General features: G+C 29.3%; 1 protein-coding gene across 8 annotated transcripts in view; it reads right to left on the bottom strand.

The window, feature by feature from the left end:
• Window positions 1-24,020, bottom strand: part of LOC142321672 (cytosolic carboxypeptidase 1-like) — a 293,694-nt gene that overhangs the window by 213,609 nt on the left and 56,065 nt on the right. For all 8 annotated transcript variants that reach the window (XM_075359948.1, XM_075359949.1, XM_075359947.1 and 5 more), the window contains exon 4: window positions 12,348-12,430. In XM_075359948.1, the coding sequence (XP_075216063.1) occupies window positions 12,348-12,430 (83 nt within the window). The remainder of the gene's footprint in view (window positions 1-12,347; window positions 12,431-24,020) is intronic.

Below are 24,020 nucleotides of genomic sequence, written 5' to 3'. Positions count from 1 at the left end.
TACAAAGAATATCACCGAATTTTCAATATATAAGCGACAATGAAGAAAACATATTCAAATACCTTCGTATATCGCAATACATGCACTTAAATGCAAGAACAAAAGAGTTCACCAATATAAAAATCTATCACTCAGGAAAGTAAATTGCATAAAATATTGTCGAAAAAAGAATTAAGGAATAAATAAATTACATATATTAAATGCCAATTTACAAGAAGGAAGTATTAGAAATCTCCGAAAAAAGAGCATATACTGAAATTCTTTTAACAACATCGTTGCCAGAATTTTTTTCTGTAGCATGTCAACATGTATTATACAAATATTTGAATCACTTTAACAAACACAAATCCAAATCGTTATCATCACGTCTAAAAAAAGCGTGTTTATTAAAGGATCCGCCACGGGAAACGGACGTTTTTTAAGTTGGTATTACGCATCCGATAGGAGTTGGAGAGGGGAGCCAAGGCCGGCGCGTCACTCGTCTGACCTTGCAGTTTATGCTTGTTCATTGTTTAGTTGCCATCATGCCTCTTTGGAATGTAAAGCATCGCGTTTTCGTATATGACAGTTTTGTGCGGAGCGGCGAATCAGTTACGGAGGTTCATCGTCTTTCGTCGAAGGTTTAACGTTCCGCGGCATGGAGATATACCGAGCCGGAACACCATTTTGCGATGGGTTAATGCCCTTCGTAGTGGAGGTAGTCTAATGAAAAGGCAGCCACCGGGACCACGTCGCACAGTTCAAACTTCGGAGAACGTGGAACGTGTAAGACAGGCTGTTTTAACTTCAGTTTGTAGGCATTCTGCAGCACTACGAATATCCAATAGTTCAGTGCGGCGAATTCTACACCGAGATTTAGGTTTTCACCCTTATAAAATGTCAGTTGTGCACAAGTTAACAGAGGGCGACTACCCGCAACGTGCAGCTTTTGCTGAAGCGATGCTCCAAATTCTGGAAGATGAGCCCAATGCGATTTTGATAATGAGCGACGAGGCTCATTTTCATCTCGATGGTGTTGTGAATGGTCAAAACTTCCGATACTGGGCCTGTGAAAATCCACGCACTTTACATTAATTACCATTACACAGCCCCAAAGTTACGGTGTGATGCGGCGTCGGGAAATTTGGTATTGTGGGGCCCTACTTTTTTGAGGAAAACGGAACACTGTAACCGTAACAGCTGATCGTTACGTAAATATGGTGAAAACATTCTTGAAAACTGAGCTGAGACGACGACGAATCAATCTGCCAGATGTTTATTTTCAACAGGATGGAGCTACGGCCCATAGTGCCAGAATGTCGATGACTGCTGTTAGACAAATGTTCCCTAATCGCGTTATCTCCAGATTCGGTGATCTGCATTGGCCCCCTCGCTCACCAGACCTTTCGATGTTGGCCTTTCGGCCAACATACAACATTTTGGCTATTGGCCAAGCTGACTTTTTCTTGTGGAGGTATTTAAAGTCTTTGGTGTATGAAACCAAACCTCGTACATTAGCCGAACTGCGACAAGCGATAGAGCAGAACATCGCTCAGATCGATCGTCAACTATTGGAGAGAGTGGAGGCTAACTTCAGAGAGCGTTTCCACATTTGTCAGCGTGAAAATGGACACCATCTTAACGATATTATTTTTCGTACATAGGTAAGTCAAACTGCATATTCTCAGAAACTTATTTCTGCCAATAAATTATTTTTTAACCTTAAAATAGTGGAGTGTCGTTAATTTGTAAAACGTCCGTTTCCCGTGGCGGACCCTTTATAAATGGCTACGCAAATACAAATATAAATGGTACAACAGACAAAACAAGAGAAGAATAGAAAACGCTGATTAAATTATAAAAATATGTAATAATTGATTAAATTACAGCATAAAAAAACAAAACGAATTCTGCAAAAATTTTGATAAAATTATTAATCCATTTATTATTATAAGCCAAAAATTTCTTCCTTTTAACCGATTAAAAAAGTTGATTAAAAAGATATTCCCTTTAAGTTGATAAAAAAAAAAAATATTGTTTATCCGATTTAATAATGTAATCAACTTAATCAGTATATTACAGTTCTCATTAAAAAAAATATTATGTGGGTACCACATGACTTCCTTCTACGCCTGTTAATAAATTACATACACACATTTTTTTAAATGAAAAGTACATAAAATTTTATTTTAATAATAACCTCTGATTTTTTTTTTCATTGTTATGACTGAATTATTATTTATCGTAACTTTTTTTTTTTAAATCACAGATTAATATTTAATAAACCTAATTTTTGTTTCTTAGCATGCGATACAGATTTTAACCAGTTTCGTGATGCTGAAAATGAATATGAGCTCAGAATCTTTCTATCAACCACCATTTTTGAAAAAAAATTTTAATTTTAATTAAGGAAATATCTTCATTTTTCAATGTATTTTAAGCTCCTATATTGTATTTTGTTACCTCTTATTTTATTAACTTTGTTAACATAATTTGGAAGCTATAAACAAATAATACTAGACAAAGAATTAAGTCATATCACAGTCATATATTATGACATATGTAACTATGGTTTGGCGTTAAACAAAGCATCGTGTTCCGATTGTTACGTTTGTTTAACAAGTATGTCTGGATTTCTAAAAAATTAAAACATACTGTAAATTTTCCATCATTGCAATTTACAATCAGGCCTGTACCTCACAGTGAAATTACTCCAGTTCCTGAGCCGCCTGTGAATGTGTTTCGAAAGCAGCGATGAAGAATCAGGCAGTACTGAAAACAACAATGATTTTGATTTTGAATTATCTTCTAATAAGCCACATCTTATATTACAAGGTGAATTAAATGACTTGGTTAGTTATTTAAATTTATCAAAAAAATCAAGCTGAACTGTTAGGTTCAAGACTGCAAGGTTGGAATTTACTTCAAAAAATACAATAATTTCGGGCATTCGAAGCCGACCAAAAGAACTTTCTCAGTACTTTATTGATGAATTATTTGATTTATTGCACAAATAACTTATGTTGCAGTTATAGATTCGTCCAAGTATAGTTTAAAAGCGGTTCAACTACACAACGGTAACAACTATCCTTCGATAACAATCGCTTATGGTATTAATTTGAAAGACAGATACGATGTGATGAAAGAGTTCTTGAAAAAATAAATTATAAAAAACATAGCTGGAACAAACGTGGCGATTTGAAAGTTATAGCTATTTTGTTAGGCATGCAATTAGGCTACACTAAGTACATGTGTTTTCTTTGCAAATGGGGCAGCGAACTAGGGATAAACATTATTTTACCAAAGAGTGAAAGAAACGAGACAACTTAACTCCAAATGGGAAAAATATTATTCATGAGCTCTTAGTTGAACCCAAAATATATTTTTAAATAAATTTTAAAACAATTTTAAAAGCAATGAAGAAGAATAGTCCCGGATTTTTGTACATGAGACAGAAATTTCCAATGTACGTGAAGGAAAAACTAAATAAGGAATATTTGTTAGTCCTCAAATAAGAGAGTTGGTCAAAGATGATGTATTTAACTCAATGTTAAATAATGTAGAAAGTGCAGCTTTGGCTTCATTTAAAGGCGTTTTTGCAAAAGCTTTCTTGGCAAACAAAAATCCGACTATTACCACGATATTGTTAATCAACTTCTTACTTCATACAGAGCTTTCGGATCTAATATGTCTTTGAAAATACATTTCCTCAACTCACATCTGGATTTCTTCCCGAACAAGCTTGCAGACATAACTGATAAACACGGTGAACGTTTCCACCAAGACCTTTCGGTGATGGAAAGCCGCTATAAAGGAAAATTGAATACTAACATGCTAGCCGATTACTGTTTGCCATTAATTCGGGATGTGCCTGAGGCTATTTGTGAAAGAAAAGCATCAGCAAAAATCAGTCTCATACAGATATGGCCATGCAAAATATAAATTTAACAGATTTTAACTGTATTTTCCCTTAATTTTTTTTTTGAACGTAACCTATTTAATACTAAGGGTGATTTACAGATCTGTAATGTATACGAAAAAGCGATTCAAGAAATGGTATCTCACTTAGAGAAACATTATAAATTTTTTTTGTCTATTAGTGTAATAAAACAATTGATATTAATTTTTCACTTCTGAATAATTTTACACAGCGACTATTACTGCTGATCATGTTAACAATGAAAAAATGAAACTTCGTTCAACAGGAGTGGTGTTCAAAACTATCACAACCAGCGTATCTTGAGCCACGTGAATCTTCATATCTTCCAAAGTAGCAATCAACAAAGATTTTCCCTGAATACATCGCCATTTATTTTTAATGACTATCTTTTGTATCCTGTCATTCTACCAAATTATTTAAATGGAAAAATTATTTTGCTCATTTGACCGAAAAATTTCCAACATTTTTAGAAGACCTACCTCTACAATTAAGAGGATGTATGTGGTTTCACCACAATGGAGCTCCAGCACATTTCAGTCAGTTGATATCAGATTTCCTGCATGAAACTTTTTATGAAAAATAGATAAGTCGAGGTGGGCCAGTGTCCTGGTCTGCCCGATCACCTGACAAACCCTTTTGGCTTCTACCTGTGGGCCCATTTGAAACATATTGTTAACTCCAATACTCAACATTGAGGATATTCAACAAAGGAATCAAAATAAATTTCAAGAAATTAGGAGTACTCCGGAATTTTTGAACGGTTAAGACAATGTCTCAGAAAAAGGCCTGGATATTTGTGTAATTTCTAATGGTGGACACTTGTTAAAAGTTATAAAAGCTGTTCTAAGTTTAACAATTGTTAACTGTTTATTAAAAAAAAAGTTCACCTAATGTTCTATAACAATTAACGTAATCACCGGTAGTTTTATTTTTTTAATTATTGGGTTTTTTAGTGTGAGAAAATTGTTACTTAATTTGATACTAATTTACAATATTAGAAGTAGCAATAAATAAAAGCAATTAATATTTAAATCGAATTGAACGTAAGTGAAGGATATGAAAACAGAAACAAAATTATAACATCAATTTTCTGCTATAACTCGGCTCTTTGTTAATAGTCGTTAATATATTTTTGTATATACTTGTTAACCGATTAAAAAAAATAAAATGCTATTTTGTTCAAAATAAAAGGTTTAATATTTTAGCAAATAACTTTAATTTTTATAAAACTTATTAACGGATTGAAAAATAAACATGGCCGAAATTTTGTTATTTGGGAAGTTATTTAATTCCTGATTTTGCTAATTTTAAAACTTTATTACAAAGACGCTTACCAAATATTAATGTGATCCTGCATCCGAACTTGAGATATAAATTTTTATATAATAGTAACAAAATGGCGGACAGCGGGAGAACGAAGGAGAAATTACCATTTTTCTTAAGGATATTTTTTGTTTAGTTTTGCAAGTAGAATCCGAAAAAGTATACCCAGCCCACCATTTTAGAAACACTGTGTGTGTATGTATGTATGTATGTGTGTGTGCGCGCGCGCGCGTTTTATTAATTAGTGTTCTAATATATTTAAAACTATATATTTTTATTGATTGTAACAAATTATATGTATTTTACTTTTACAACTATTTCCTAGGAATGATTTCAGTTCGAATAATTTGTATAATTTTTAAATGCATTTTTCAAGCACTTCACCACATGATAAATTTCAACAATTCTTTTCTTTTTGATTGTTGAAAATGGTATTACTGTCCGTTATTTGCTTTTATTAATTTCTTCACATAATTTTCAATAGCGTGGTTGAATCATGCGATGCCTGTTTCATGAATATTCCTACTGCCTTTTTGGAGTCGATGAAGCTCAAACAAAAACAATAATATACTGTATAACTGTATAATCATCCTCCAGATTTTATTGATTGGAAAAATATTTGTTTTTCTAAATAAAACATTATTTTTTGCCTTTTTATCTTTTTATTAATTTTACGAGTTTATTGTTAAGAAAAACTACGCGTGTAAGTGTCGATTTTTACTTTACTGGATCACAGCTAATAGAGCTATGTTGCAAGAAGAAACGTATGGTAATCAGTCAAAAAAGGGGTATTGGTTTCTTTGCGTTTCTCGATATTTCATGACCCAGGGACCCCCAAAAACAACAAAAAGTGGGGTTAAAATACCTACGTACTACACACGAATGTACGTACTTTAGCGTGTTTGTAGCTTGATCACTTTTGAGTGGATAAACCGATTTTGATGAAATTTGGCATAGAAACTCGTGTATATGTACTTAATAATGTGTTTGTAAAAAGCTGACAACAAAACACATATTTCTTTTACCTTTCTTTACATTCTCAATTTCCGTTTGATTACAATGTTAAACTCTGAATATTATATTATTATTACATTGTTAAAAATAGAAATACGGTAAATTTTTTTTGCATTTTATAGCATTTTCTAACAGTTGTAAGTTTTATTATTATTACGTATATTGCCAATGAAAACACATCGCATGTTAAGTTATGAGTGAAGTGTACTACTAGTCAAGTTGTGTGAGTGTTTTTACTAAAGAAAACATACATTTATTGAATGGAACCTAATGTTAGCATTTACATACTTATATATATTATATAATATATATATATATCTTATTCATGATAGATTATCCATGATACATAATATGCAATACGGCAACAATAAACTGTGCGTGTTGTTCTAGTTTATCACAGATGCTTCTTTCTACCGAACATTATACGTAACTATAGACATGCAAACTTTGCAGCGATACTGAAATTGCTGGTAATGTAGGCTAAAATTATATTGCTGTATTTATTATTTGTTTCTGTTATGTAGGCTAAATCTGCATTTGCTTATTTATTATTGGTATCTGTTGTATAAGTGGATCAGTTATGTATTTACTCGTTTATAATATTATAACCCATTAACGTTTATTTCGTGACCTTAGTAGTACTATATATTTTTACTAATAACTTTATTAAATGCGTTTTCGTAAAATGTTGCTAAATTCTACCTTTTAGACAGAATTAAAAGTCAGTAATAAAAGTATTTTATGTATTTTTATTTCCTTGTACGAAGTAAAGAAAGTATTGTGATCGCGAAAAATTTCGTTTTTCAGATTTCAATGGTAATATCCATTTTGGCCATCCCCGAATCCATTTCGGCTAGATTCGGCGTGACGTCTGTACGTAACGTATGTACGCACGCGTGCGTGCGTGCGTGCGTGCGTGCGTGCGTACGTATGTATCTAGTATAACTTTAAAACGATTAGCTGTAGGATGTTGAAATTTTGCATTTAGAACTGTTGTAAATGTAGTTGTGGACTTCTCTTTTTGATTGCAATCGACTGAACCAAAAGTGTGCAAAAACAATTTATAACCAAAACAATTTTGGTTATAGATTTTTTCTTAACTGCAATAAGCTCTCATTGAGAAATTTTTAACGATATATCATAACTGGTACTTATTTTCAATGGTTCCAGAGTCATAGCCAAATGAAATTTTAATTAATTAAATATTTGGATCTTAGAAAGGGAAGGCACATCGGTTCGAATCAGACTTCATCTTATTCTTTTTTAATTTAAATATGTTGATTTATTAATAACACTGATAAACAAAAAAAAAAAAAAAACTTTTTTTAATGTTTCTCTAACTGAGATACCATTTCTTGAATTGCTTTTTTGCGTACATAACATATCTGTAAATACATAAATACAATTTTTCTATCACACTTAGTTTAAAAAAGATTACGGTTAAAAAAAAAATTAAGGGAAAATATAGTTAAAATCTGTTAAATTTGTAATTTTGCATGGCCATACCTGTGTTAGAATGATTTTGCTGATGCTTATGTTTCACAAATAGCCTCAGGCACATCCCGAATTAATGGCAAACAGTAATCGGCTAGCATGTTAGTATTCCATTTTCCTTTATAGCGGCTTTCCATCACCGAAAGGTCTTGGTGGAAACGTTCACCGTGTTTATCAGTTATGTCTGCAAGCTTGTTCGGGAAGAAATCCAGATGTGAGTTGAGGAAATGTATTTTCAAAGACATATTAGATCCCAAAGCTCTGTATGAAGTAAGAAGTTGATTAACAATATCGTGGTAATAGTCGGATTTTTGTTTGCCAAGAAAGCTTTTGCAAAAACGCCTTTAAATGAAGCCAAAGCTGCACTTTCTACATTATTTAACATTGAGTTAAATACATCATCTTTGACCAACTCTCTTATTTGAGGACTAACAAACATTCCTTATTTAGTTTTTCCTTCACGTACATAGGAAATTTCTGTCTCATGTACAAAAATCCGGGACTATTCTTCTTCATTGCTTTTAAAATTGTTTTAAAATTTATTTTAAAATATATTTTGGGTTCAACTAAGAGCTCATGAATAATATTTTTCCCATTTGGAGTTAAGTTGTCTAGTTTCTTTCACTCTTTGGTAAAATAATGTTTATCCCTAGTTCGCTGCCCGATTTGCAAAGAAAACACATGTACTTAGTGTAGCCTAATTGCATGCCTAACAAAATAGCTATAACTTTCAAATCGCCACGTTTGTTCCAGCTATGTTTTTTATAATTTATTTTTTCAAGAACTCTTTCATCACATCGTATCTGTCTTTCAAATTAATACCATAAGCGATTGTTATCGAAGGATAGTTGTTACCGTTGTGTAGTTGAACCGCTTTTAAACTATACTTGGACGAATCTATAACTGCAACATAAGTTATTTGTGCAATAAATCAAATAATTCATCAATAAAGTACTGAGAAAGTTCTTTTGGTCGGCTTCGAATGCCCGAAATTATTGTATTTTTTGAAGTAAATTCCAACCTTGCAGTCTTGAACCTAACAGTTCAGCTTGATTTTTTTGATAAATTTAAATATCTAACCAAGTCATTTAATTCACCTTGTAATATAAGATGTGGCTTATTAGAAGATAATTCAAAATCAAAATCATTGTTGTTTTCAGTACTGCCTGATTCTTCATCGCTGCTTTCGAAACATTCACAGGCGGCTCAGGAACTGGAATTATTTCACCGTGAGGTACAGGCCTGATTGCAGATTGCAATGAAAGATATTTTACAGTATGATTAGATTTTTTAGAGATTCCAGACACACTTGTTAAACAAAAGGTTACATGATTCTTTGTTTCACGCCAAACCATAGGTACACCAAATGGCAAAGCCTTCCGTTTACCTTTCAGCCAATCTATTAAATATACAGAACAATTAGCGCATACTATATGGGGGAACCCTCATCTTATCCTATCACCAATTTTACACTGTAAATACAATGGTATGCTTTTGTAATTAAAGGTGTAATGTTTTTTCTGTTTGATTTTAGGGCAAACTCACCACAAACTTAACAAAAGGTAGTCACATCATTTCCACAATTTCAAGGCATTATGACACTGCACTGTTAACAAACTTAAGACAGCAATAAGACTGAACAAAATAATTCATTTCTAAATCCAGTGTAGTCCAGTATAGTCATGATACATGACTATATGTGATTTGTCTAGTATTGTTTATTTATAGCTTACAAATTATGTTAACAAAGTTACGCAATAAAAAATGAGCTAACAAAATACAATACTTAAATGCTTTTTCAACTATGTTGAAAAATAAAAAAATCCTTTAAAAAAGTTTAAAAATGTTTCAAAAGTGGTAGGTGATGGAAAGATTCTGAGTTCATATGCGTTTTCAGCATCAAAAAACAGATTAATATCATGTATCGCATGTTAGAAAAAAATTTTATGTTTATCAGTGTTATATAATATTTAATTTTATTGTGAGAAAGTTATTACTTAATTTGATACTAATTTACAATACTATAATTAACAATAAATAAAAACAATATTTAATCGAATTGAACGTAAAGTGGAGGATATGAAAACAGAAACAAAATTACATCAATTTTATGGTTCAACATAGAAAGATTAATTCAAGATTAAAAAGATTAAAATTTCAGCAAATTACATAAATTTTGATAAAACTTACAAATTTAGGAGATAACGGGATAGAAAATAAACATGGCCGCCATTTTGTAAGTTGCAAAGGTATTTAATTCCTGATTTTTTTCTAGTTTCAAAACTTTTTTAACAAGACGCTTACCAAATATTAATGCGATTCCTTTATCTGAACTTGAGACATAAAAATAGCAAAATGGCGGACAGGTGAAGTATGAAGAAAAAATTGTCAATTTTCCTAAGGATATTTTTATTTCCTTGTACGAAATACAGGAAGTATTGTGATCGCAAAAAATTTCGATTTTCAGATTTCAACGGAAATATCCATTTTGACCATTCTCGGCGTGACGTCTGTACGGACGTACTGCAGGTATGTATGTGCGTATGTACTTCGCATAAATCAAAAACGATTAGCCGTAGGATGTTGAAATTTTGGATTTAGGACTGTTGTAACATCTAGTTGTTAACCTCTCTTTTAGACTGCAATCAATGAACCGAAAGTATCCAAAAAAGCTCAAAATTTAAAAACATTTGGATTTTGGACTTTTTCTTAACTACAATAATAAGCTCTCAATGAGAGCTTTTCAACGGTATATAATAAGTGGTACTTATTTTCATTGCTTCTAGAATTAGCCAAATATTTAATTAATAAGATGTTTGTTCAAGGGGAAGGCAAATCGGCTCGAATCAGACATCATATACATTTTTTAAACTTTTTTGTTTTAATTTAATGGTATTAAATATATATATATATATATATATATATATATATATATTGTAGAAAGTCTTCAGAGAAATAATTTAAAATTGATATAAAAAATAAAACCAAAAAATATTATCTCTAATAAATAAACAGGGAGAATTTTGAATTTTCATGATTAAGCGTTCAACTCTCAGACCACGTCTTTCAATGGCACTCGAAGCATGCTAACAATAACAAAAAAATAAATAAAACCTTTTGAAACAAAACTATTTCAAACAAAGCAGTGTACAAATTTATTTTTATTTACATTAAGTTACAAATAAAAGCTGAATATTAAAATTTCATAGTTTTATTCTAGCGGAACACTTTACTATCGCAACAGATAATTAATGCTTACTGGTTTTTTAATTTGAATGTTGTACTTGTTAAACTAAAATTATGTTATTTTTTCACAGCCTTTAAAGAGAAGTTTAAACAAATTACATCAGATAATAACACGTATAAATCAAATTGTAAGATGGAAAGGTTAAAGCGAAAGAAAACAAAAATCTGGAATTGCCATTGACAAACAGAAAGGGGGAATTGTCATGAAAACCTTTACAAATATTAGCACAAAATATTTTAAACAAAAACAACAGTTCAGACATGAAAGAGCTAAATAAATAACAATAATTATTTATATATTATTATTAAAGCCTCGTGAAAATAATATTACGTGATAAAACTTGTCACATGATGGTTTAAAAATAAAATTAGTCGCATTGCAGGGTCAATAAAATTCGTAAGCAAAATGAAGTTCACTACGTGTAGGCCGATTTATATAATGAAGGAATCTAACTCTTAATAATAATAATAATAATAATAATAATAATAATAATAATAATAATTTTAAACACGAAATGTGCAACTTCTTATTTCAGTTTTAATTAATAATATTCAACCAATAAACTAACAAATATTTGAAACTGAACCATTAATCAAAAAATACCGGTAACACACTTCCTTTCTCAAGTTTAATTAGACAAGAAAATAAATTATAAATTTCAAAATAATAATAAAACGATTAAATAAAAATTAAATTATACTTTGCAAAGAAACTAAGTTTAAGCCGATAAAAACTTCACTCATTTTGGCACGAAAGATTAATTCAACAAACATTTCTTAGGATGAGTTAATTTTAACAGCAATCAGCGACGAAATTAAATAATTTTTTTTTAATTACTTTTCCCTTAGTCGGAAGTTTTATACACCCGTTTCACTTTTGCCAGATATTTATTATTATTTATTTCACTTTTTACCAGTTCTTTTTTTATCTTCACAAATTCCATTGTAATTAATGAAAATGAAATTGGCATCTCTAATCCCAGATATTAATAAATAAATAAATAAAAACACATCAGAAAAATCAATTCAATTAAAATTATGAAATCAATTCAACTAAAAGTCTAAACTCATTTTACGTAAAAAAAAATTAAATTAAATAAAACAAATTTTAAAAACTGTTTTTAAAAGTAAAAAATGTACTTTAATTACATCCGATAGAAATTTAAACGACGTTTATTATCTTAATTTACTCTTAAATGAATATTATAAAACATTTATTTATTTTAAAAGAAACACGGTTATTTAGGATTTAAAAAAATATATAATCTATATCTACAAGAACACTTTTCTACACTGCAATATTTATATGCATATAAAAAACAGGAAAAATTAATGAAATAAGAAAAATTACCTCTAATAAATACAGAAGAACTTCCATGGCCTCTGAAGATTTACTACGTAATAACGTGAGCGTACTTTCTCGAGTTTCCTTATCTAAAAAATAAGTTACAGAAAATATTTAGATTTCCAAAAATTTTTAATTACGATTAAAACTGTAAAAAAATTAACCTTTTATCAAGAACAAACAATAAATAAAAAATATTCAAACCAAACGAGACAAAAAAATTATAGATAATTAGAAAAAAATTGAATCTATGTACATAACTTTAAATACATCAAATTTTTTTCTAATTATTACTTTGTCAGCACAACCACGTTTAAAATTTTGGCAGACAAGGTTAACATCGTTTTTTTTTTTGCGAAAAAACTTTTGAGACGTAAATATCAATACATTATTCTGAAACGTTTAGCAATTAGTACACTTTAAAATTAAAAAGGTTAACATCGTTTTTTTTTTTTGCGAAAAAACTTTTGAGACGTAAATATCAATACATTATTCTGAAACGTTTAGCAATTAGTACACTTTAAAATTTTTTGATCATTTCAAAAAGAAGGTAACCGTTTTATTAAAAACATCAAAACATAAAAATTAAGAAGCAAAATTAAATATGCCAACAAATTTTCTATTATGTACTTTTCCGGCAGTCTCCACATTAATTTTTATTCTTTTACTGCCGTCGACTTAGTAAAAATGTTGAACGGGACAAAGATCCTATTTTGTAATTTAATTACGCAATATTAATAAAATTTATTAAATATAGACTACATTCATACAAAATTAAAAGCTGTAAATCTCGTAAAAAATTATCACGCAAGGGTGAGGAAAGTACACAAAATAAATTGTAAAGGGAAAATCACCACGAATAGAAATTCGTGGTAAGGAATAAAAAGTGGTAAGGATCAAAGGACCATTACCACTTACAATTCCCATTAATTTACCCACTGGTAATTGAAGAAGAATAAGTAATTGTCGCTCACTATATTACAACAATTATATGATTCTACATTTTTGTAGTCAACTACACAATCAAATAATGTCTGTTAAAAAAGAAGAGGTAAGTAAAATTGAAATTCCTTATAACTAAAACAATAATTTCACATAAATATAGCTGTTCTAACAAATTCTCCTTTTAGCAATAAAAAAAACAATATATATATTTTTTAATTCTAATACTAAACCCTTAATTTGACTCCAATTTAAGAACATAAAAATTTCCAGAAAAACTGACAAGCATTAATTTTTAGTGGATTTTTAATTTTAATTTTCTTTCCTATTGAAAATTTGGATTAGTCTACAAAATAAAAAACACCGCCCGTGTGAAAAAAGCCACTTCCCATGAAAGGCTAAAGCGAGAATTCTCCGTTTTGTAAAAAGTAAAAAAAAGAATGCAAAAGAAACAGCTAAGAAAGTAAGATTTGGTTTTCTGGAACACAGGAATAAGTTTTTTTTTTTTTAATTTTCGCATGAAAATATTTCGAACATCAGAATGACATTAGGTTATGTATAGTGTAATAAAACAGTATTAATCAATGATGTCAGCAATATAATTTTTGTTTGTAAACACACTTAATTTATATATATGTAAACGATGCTTTTTCAGTCAAAAAAATCGTTCACCTTTGTGTGAAAAAGCTTACAATGGAACAAACAGAAACATCCTCTACAAAATAAAAAATAATCATCGAAATCGGTCAATTATAAAAAATACATACAGGTCGAACTGATAATTTCCTTCTTTTAATGAAGTCTGTTCACAAACCTCAAAATTAATAAGTTACTAGTAAATAAAATACATACAACGGAAAAATAATTTTATAAGTCGTGAAAATAAATTATCCGGGGAACGACATCAAACACGTTTCAAGTCCGTGAAAAGAGATAATAAATGTAATTCCTGAACTTCAACCCTTTTAAAAAAAAATATATCACAATAAAAGCTGTTAACGAACTGATGAGAATACTTAAAATTCATGCCTGCATCGTACGGAAGAAGGAAAAAACATCAATCAAATATTTTTTTTTATGAAGATGACAAGCTAACATATACGGTACAAACAGCATACTATGTTGTTATATTTATCATTAGAGTCGGCCAATTCATATAAGAAAATATTTATCTATAAGCAGAGGGTTGAATTCAATTATTAATAAACCTGGGGTGAAACTAACAACAAAAATACATCCATATGCACGCATAGTAAAACCGTGCGCACGTGAAACGCACTATTAAAACCCTAGACGTAAGTTCAAACTAAACTGCATTATACTCCGCTTCGGGTTTGTTTAACAGTAACGGCTTCAATAATAACTTATAGGTTTCTCACACGTGAATTAGTGTAATATGTTTCACAGCAGTAAAAATTAAATTTGTAGTGAATATAACGGAAACGACAAAGATAAAATCATAAAAAGACTGTGTGAGAAATCAATTTACTTTTGTTAATTCAATCTGTTACACACATCCTCACGTTAAAAAAAAACAAAAAAAAAACAACACTATTCTCATTCTCTACCTCTTTCTTTTTCATGTCACACACACACACGTAAACCGTAATACTGGTGAGATATATAATACGGTAACATAATAATATGGTGACGTAATAATGGTAATGGTAACTTACAAGTATTAGTTGAAATGTGGGCCTAACTTACTAAAATTTTAGAGATTAATTAGTAGACTGTACATATCAGTTTTGCAACTGATAAATTGGAAAAATACATGTATAAATAGAAAATAACCTCATTTTAAAGGCTGCAATGATATTTGCTTCTGTAATTTGATATTTTTTACACCACGACTTAATTGCTATTAAAAAAAAAATATGAATTATCATATAGAAAATAGCAATTCCTTTCATACGAAATGTAATCTGTATACATCTAACTAAAAAGAAAAACTATTACGAGGATTATACATTAATAATAATACAAGCCAGTATTTGTTTTTTATATTCATATCTGAAATAAATAATGTCTTTACAACATAAAAGTATCATTTAATGAGAGCATGCGAGCAACCTTTATTACAAATAAACAGAAACACGTTCATAAAATAGAGTGAATAAATAAACAAAATGACTTATTGCATGAAAAAAAATTCTAAGAAAGTTACACATCAAGCATATGTACAGGTAAAAAAAAAACCATTAAAAAAATCTAACATCAAACTTTCCTGGCGTTGGTTGTTTATTCTTTTATAGTGGAAAAAATAACTGTGCATGAAAAAGGTTACCTAAGATTTCTTTTCTGGTGTGGGGGTATTTCTGATGAAAGTTTTTTTGTAAAATTATCTTAAAAGAAAAAGTTCTTTTTTTTGTTAGATGACAGTTATCGACTTACTTTGGTCATTTTGTCCTACGAGAATGGAAATTTGTAGCGTATGAAAAATGCCATGCCTAACCGGGATTCGAATACAGAACTTCCGGATGAAAGGCCGAGACGCTACCACTACGTCGCCACAGAGATCGGCACTTTTGATTTTTCTATCTTTATTATGCTAAATGGAACACTAAAAAAATATTACTAGAAAATGTACAACCAATAAAAATTTACCTAAGATTTGGTTTTTTGAAGGTGGGGTGAGGTATGATGAAATTTTATTGTAATATTATTACTAAAATGTTATTATTTAAACTTTAAGGAATATTAAAAGTTTAAAAATATCAAAGAAAAAGGTTTAAAAGATTTTAAAAATCTATATTTTTAGAACTTTTTATCGGCTTCCTTAGTCCCAATATTACCTCCAAAGTATTTTATTTTAGGCTTCTTGAACTACTATTGCGCATAGAAAAACATAAAGAAAATCGGTTAAAAAATATGCAATAAATAAAAAGATCACTTTTTTCCATTTTTGGGGAAGAGGCAATATTTGGGGGCAAATATTTTATTTTTTAATGATAAGATAAGCATGCAAACATGCATGCATGCATTTACTGAGCTTAATATAGAGTGGAGTTACGTTTGCAAAATTTTGAGAAAATTGACTCCCACCCAACAAATTGCGCCATACACACAAGTCTCTGCCAAATTTCATCAAAATCTGTTTATCAATCCATCAATAGTTAGTAAGACGCTTCAAAGACACTAACACATGTAATTACATAAACAAAATTCCCCCCCCCCCATCTTGTTTGTTTTTGAGACCCCGGGCCATGAAAAGTCGAGAAAAAACCTATATCCCATTTTTTGACTGATTACCATACTTTCTTCTTGCGCCATAGCTCTATAGTTATGATGCCAGAAATGTACATTATATATATATATATGGTGAGAGAGAGAGTTCTATCATGTAATTCTCATTTCTTTTATCATTAATTCGTGCGAATTACGTGATGAAAGATTTAAAAAGGTTTCTTAAAAAAAAGAAAGCAAACAACGCCGCTATACAACCAGGGTAACACGACAAAACATGGCTAAATTACATAATTACCATGTACAAAAATAATCACAAACTCCAAAATCACAAACTGGGATTAAAGTTTATCCCAGGTTAACTGTAAATAATAATTGAATCAATTTCATCGTAGTCCCATTTAAACTGATTTGGTTGGACAGATACGACTAAGAGTTTGTAGAAGGAGAAAGTTTTGGTAAATGGAGTAAGATTAAGAAAAATCAATTGATTAAGCATACATTAAGGAAACAATGTAAAGAAATCTTATTAGGATCAGACCTTAAGTGTAACTTATCAGTAATATGTTATTCATTATTTTTATGTTGTAAGAAATTCTACGAGACGTTACTTATAACGATTACACTAATATAAACAACGTCCTAATCATTTAAGCAATTTAATCAAAACGAATCGACCTTATTTGGTATCACAGCTTGTATCATAACCATAAAAAACCCGATATGAATACTGAACAGACAAAAAGAATTAAATACACGATGATCAAGAAAACACGTCGATAAATCGGTAGGCTAAATGAAATCTGGAAATATATTGGAATCTGTAGAAAAAATTTAAAAACATAACGAGTTCACTAAGATAAGAACTGGATGCGGATTCTTACATGAACTAATTATCTTGGAAAGCAGGTCTTTCGACCGAACGTAAGTTCATTCTAATACTTAGTTGACTACGAATCCAAGAAATACTGAACTTAAACAACACAATTGGCAATCCAAGAGACGATAAAGATTATTTCTGTCTAAGAAATAATCTGATTACCACCGTCTACGAGGGCAATATACGCTAAAAATAGCCTACGGCGCAGTTTGATGTCCAAAATAAATAAACATTCAAAATATAAACTTAACTGTTATAGTAAATAAACGAAGTTATTATGTACATCACAGGTTCAAATCTGATACCGACAAAGCAACCTTATTTTGGGCGCAACAAGAACAAGCTCAGATGAGTCTAAACTAAATCGTAGAAAGACAAAATAAACTGTGACTTTCTTATACAGTATATTAACCTGATAAAAAAAATAACAAATGCTCCAACTATTTGCTCAGTTTTTAAAACGATCACAACAAATCAAAGGAAAAAATAAATTCTTCCCGGAGTTGTATATCTACACGTCAATGTTATCTCTAAAATTTACACGTACTGGAATTAGTATGACGCAATGTCATACTAATGTTATCTCACTTTCGATAGGCATGTTGCTTTAGTATGGTTAAAAGACTACTTAACCAACAAGTTGTAACAGAAGAGGTCAAATATTAATGGCATCCTTGGTATTAAACAACAACCTGTCAATGAAAACAATTTGCGACATCGTGCCAAAATAAGTAGAATAGTTCATTTCTACTAATACTATCTATCTTTTACTATATATTTAGCTTCCAAGATTTTTTCTGACGAATTTTCCCTTCTAAATATTTTTACAAAAATCAGAGCTGTAATAAATAAATATAAACGTTACAACTAACTAAACATGTGGATAATGAAAGATCTTTTTTTTTATTAGAAGCAAGGAAGCTAAATTTTTTAAATATTTAATTTACTTAGCGATTAAGTTCATTTTCATTTACTTAATTGTAAAGTTGATTTTTACTTATTTTTCAGTTACACTGAGAGAAAGTACATTTGTAAATTGGAAAAGTTTATCAAACTAAACGTCGTCTTTTCATAAACACATGTAGAAGTTAAAGGGACTAAGCGATGAGCTTTTGGAGAAATGCATATCGGACTATCGTCACAGTACTTTTGAAAACAGTAACAATATACTTGCAGAAAGCAGATAATTAAAATATATACTTATGTATATTTTTTTTATTACCCATAATTTTAAAAATTTTTATGATCCGTAATTGAAAAAAATGATTTACTAAATCAACTGAACCAAAATGGAGGATTTCTTATTCGATATTATTTAATAATATTAACAAATTACCCGAACGGATGATTAAATTGTACCGATGATAATCTGGTATTTAAACTGCATTTATTTCAGATATGTAAATTGCACTGGAGTAATATAGTAAAATACTTTCTGTTTTAGGCTCTACTATGCTTAATCTTAATGTACCAGCATATATATTTATGAGAATTTTATTTATTCAATATTATTACAATCAGACGAAGGCAATAAAACAATCGCTTCGTATTTAATTAAAAACTACATGGATAAAATAAAATTTTCTCAGCTATACGTAATGTGGTCTACACTGATGATACAAATACCATTCGTTGTACGTGGCGAATTTTTACATTACCGGTTCATAATTTCTTTCACTCAACTCATCTGTACGGATATGTTATTCCCCAAGAGATGAAATCTTTACAAATTTATTATAAACAGATGTAACCATCAACATAAAAACTCTTATAGGTTTTCACAAACACTTTCCGCAATCAATAAAAATTTATTCATATATAACATACTTTGTTAAGTAGAATATAATTTGGCAACTCATTTGGATTTTACAGTACAATGCGTGACAAATTATAAAATAATAATGCAACGCACGGAAAATCTTCAGTGGATTTTACCAAGGTCAGAGATGTATTCCTTACATCTTCTCAATGAAATTTACTACCGCCCGAGCGAATAATGCCGGGTAATTAACCCCTGATTGTTATTATGTAGACTTATGCCATTCCTGTAGAACTTTAATTTAGAATCTGAAAGCGTAGGAGAGCAGGCTTCTCTTTCCCTCTGTTGTATGCGTCTGTCTGTACACATAAATAAATAAAATGTGCGTACGTACATAAATAAAATAAAAACGTCAAATTTAAAGGAAAAGAATTTATGCTGCGGATATTATTAAAACACAAGTAAATTCCAGGAAACTATTTTTATAAAGTATAACGTTAATTTAAATTGATATAAATTTATGGAAATCGTCACAATTCTTTTTTTTTTAGAATCAAGATCGCTCAAGTGTCACCCGTGCATGATTATATAGATACAAATGAATATATATATATATACGCGCACGCCCACACGAACACTATACGATTATAACTTACATATTTAAGGTGCAGCATTTATATCTAAATTATACATAATCTGGCAAGAACAACTATGATGAAACTGTTCTACCAGTAAATCAGACGTCTACAATTTACACGACTATTCGGTCCATTAACAACAATGCCAAACTATTATGTATTATTAGTACCTTACAACTACTGATTAATAACACTAGACCACGTAACTATCAAATAGTATTCTGCTCTTGCTCCACTGACCCTCCCTAAGTAAACAAAGCCAAATACTAAGTTTACTGTACTCTTTTGAAGTTCAAAAATAAAATATAGTTTGTCAACAAACATCATAAAAGTAATAAATAAAAAGCCATTAATAATTAAGAAAACACACCCTATACGATCTTTATACTTACCTATCAATCTTTAGATACATAAATCAGAATTTTCACCAGTATAACTTATTTATATTTACGGTACTTTACCATACATTGACTGAAACTTTGTGGGCTTAAATTAATTTATATAATTCTACAATTAGAAGAATATTAGACTAAAACGACAACAATATGTATTTTATATTATTTTCACGTAGTAATATTCTTGAGTCGCTGCCTAAATCAGGCTCGGTAAAACTCGGCAATTTTTGAATGTGTTTCATGAAAGTACACTTTTTTTGAGTTATCAGAGGAAAAAATTGTTTCATATTTTTATAAGTAGACAGAAGGTAATTTTTCTAACTTTCCTGAGGAAATATATTTTTTTGTGATTTACTCGCCGAGAAAACATTTTTTAATAAATTATTTTTTTGAAACAAGAATCGAAGCAATTAAAATTAAGCGGTAATTTTCATATGAAAATTATATCGATTATTTCAAAGTCACTAGGGGTCTAATAATGAACCTTGGTGATGTTGATACTGATAACCAGTATCAATCGACATAAATTCTCGTATTATTTGTTTCAAAGCTTGTTTTTATTTCTTTTTTTTTAATTAAATAATATTTGATTTTAATCAAGTTGTTCAGTTTTAATCAGTTTTTTTTATTGTTAACATTTTGTTTCCTTTCAATTTATTTCTGAAGAAACCATATTACCTTGACACTCTCGGATAATCCTCACTAAATCCTCAAAATTTCAAAATCCTCAAAAATAATAATTTTAGTGCCAATAGATGTACTAATAATATTAATATATAAGCCTACTGTAAAAATAGAAGAAAACTTAGCAAAGTGGTGTTCCTGAGATTTCTCAGTTCGTTCGATTTATACACAGTTCGTTTCCCATAATGAAGTTGTTAATAATTAATACACAATTTACAATTATATTTATTTTCTTATAACATTAAATATAAGTTTTACATGATCTGTAATTCCATTAAACGGTAATCAAAATTATAACACTTTCATTCGAATTCATATCACAATCTATCCAAAGGATCAAAAATTGAAATTATTTCTCTTTAGAGTACATTCTGAGGACGAGGGCACAATTGTATAATACTTAAAAATACCTAAGTAGAACAAAAAAATACCTGATAACAAATGCCAAAACTCTACTACCACTAAAATTATAACTTTTTAAAGGATTATGAAATTTTGATATTTGATTAAGAATTATCTGAGATTTCCAAGTTTAATATGGCTTTCTACAGAAATAAATTGAAAGGAAAATATATTTACAATTTTCAAAAAATAATCTAATCGTGAAAAATTTAAATAAAATCAAAGGTTATTTATTTAAAAATATTTTTTTTTTTATTTTACGACTAATCTAGGGAAAAGATTAATAAAAATTTCAAATGAAAATATTTTAAAAGCTTTTACGGATAAAGGCTTTTGTTAATTTTTTATTTGTACGTTTCCAAATGAATAAAATGTTCAAGAATCCTCTTCAAGAAGCAATATACTTCCTCGCAATATCCCAAAAAACAACAATTTTCTAAACTTTAAATCATCAATCCCGGTAATACACAATTAACTACATAAGGTTTCATTACAGGTTGAAACCATACTGAGGCGTAAAGCCAAACAGACGCCAATAAACTCCCCGCAAGCGTTCTCACGCGCACACACACACACACTACGGGGCTCCAAGACATCAAGAAGTACAACATTTTGAGGAGGTACTTTTTTGCCTTTTATAGGCCAAAAAATCATGAAATATTTTCCATTTTAAACAACACAAAATGAAGTGTTCATGAATATCCAGTAAACTAACTCCTGTTGACTACGTTTTTTTTTACACGAAATATTTGCAGAAATGGTCAATTGAAACCTTTATTTTTAAGTAAAAATCACATCTTTGTTTTTTCCTTAACATTCTATGTCTACCGACAATGCAAAATAAAAATAATACTTACGAAATTTATAATCGGTTTTATAAATTAAGTTTGCTACAAAAACTTCGTAGAAAAAACATAATCCTGCTCGTGAAACGATCAGCGATTAAAAGACGTGAAAAATAAGACTTCTCAGGACAAACATTTCTCTTTTTTTGAAAACAATACCGATTAAAAAGTTGATCAACATTTAAAAAGTTCCCAAAAATTTAATATTTCTCTTTTTTTATCAAGTTTTGTTGTTTATCTTAAAAAGGTTCGGGGTGCTGAGGATATTTAAGGTTTACGTAAACAAACCAGGAACCAACCGCAACTAGTTCTGATGCAATCTGATCGATGTAATAATCTGATGCATAACATGTACCAAATAACTATAGACTATAAAAATAACAAACCATATAAAATTGTTGTATTACTAAAATTACTTTGTTTCAAAGAATAGTAACCGGTAAGTTTATGCGTTGTAAACTTTTAAAGAGATAAAAACCAGAACACACTTACAGTAACTTAGTTTACTTTATCCGTAAAATTAACCTAACGGTAAAAATATTATACACGATAAGATACGACACGCATTTATCCAATTTTTTTTAAAATGTAATATAAAAAATAATGAATGCAATGAGGGTTCAATAAGTACAAAATTATTTTTATGTACTAAAATAATTTAACATAAATAAACTACGATAAACATATGTAAGAAGAATCTATTACGTCAGTTTTATGGGGTAAATTAGAATTGACAGGTGTATTAACAAAAAGATAACTTACACTTGTAACTGATTTACACGTTTTATTCTGCGTTAACATGTAGCTGACACCGTAATAAAACTTTGCAACTAATTATATTATATTTTAGAGTAAAATACTACAATTGTAAAACAATTAACGTTTGATAAAGCTGACTGACTAGTTAGGTATATTTATAGAGCATAAGATCAATTAGAATTTTTGGTTAAAACAAATACAATTTATAGACCGCATAAAATTCTACAAAAGAAATCAATTTTACAAAACTCTACATAATAATATTGATTAACAACAAAATCGACTTACTTTAACTCATATTAAATAAACTTAGATATGTATAAAAATGCATGCAGCCGCGAAGGTCGGTTCATAATTAGTTTTTTTTTTTTGTTTTAAAGTGGTTTCTCAAATATTAATCGATTTAAGGAAATGATTTCTATTAAATGAAAACAAACTAATTTAGTAATAAGAAAATGCAAAAAATGAGCTGCAGTAAACGACTGTTAACAATAATTTTTTTTAAAAAACGGTCAAAAACTGTTTACAAAAAATAAAAATCTGATACGGGTGCGCGTTGCGATGATAAAACATTTATAATGGGTAAGATATCGGAGAATTAGAAAAAATAAATATTAACAGTGTAATAATATTTATAAATTAATAAATATTTTTTTTAAATTATGAAACATTTTAAGACGGGTAAATATTTGGGTAAATTTTTGTAAAGTAAAAAATACGGGTAAAGTTTTGTAATATTTCTTAAAAAGAGTGTTTTCATTGCATTTATTTTCATTATAAACATTTGCTTTTAAGTTATTTATGTTTTAAGTAATTTTGGTTTTTGTATTTATAATTACTTTTGTATGTTCCTTTCTGTCCAAAGAATATTACTGTTTTAATAATAGCAATGCGCATTTAGTTTGAATTTTGTTTTTTATACACTGTTAATAACGGTTTTCTTTTGGATATAACAATAAATTTCTTTTGGGAAAGCGCATTAAATTAAATTAACTATATTACAGCGTGAAACTTATAGTGTTAATAAAAACGTTCTTGCAAATGAATCCAGACTGTATTTGTATAATTCTATTAACGAAAAAAAATTAATAAAATTAATCAAAATTAACATAGAATTGAAATCATTCGTCAAAACCCATGAAACTTAAAAGTATTAATAAGTATTAAACTGTTAGGCGCCAAAACGAGG

This window comes from Lycorma delicatula, chromosome 3, assembly GCF_047948215.1.
Source record: "Lycorma delicatula isolate Av1 chromosome 3, ASM4794821v1, whole genome shotgun sequence".
Taxonomy (NCBI): domain Eukaryota; kingdom Metazoa; phylum Arthropoda; class Insecta; order Hemiptera; family Fulgoridae; genus Lycorma; species Lycorma delicatula.
The sequence above is the reverse complement of the archived record's forward strand: the minus strand, read 5'-3'. Positions and strand labels throughout refer to the sequence as shown.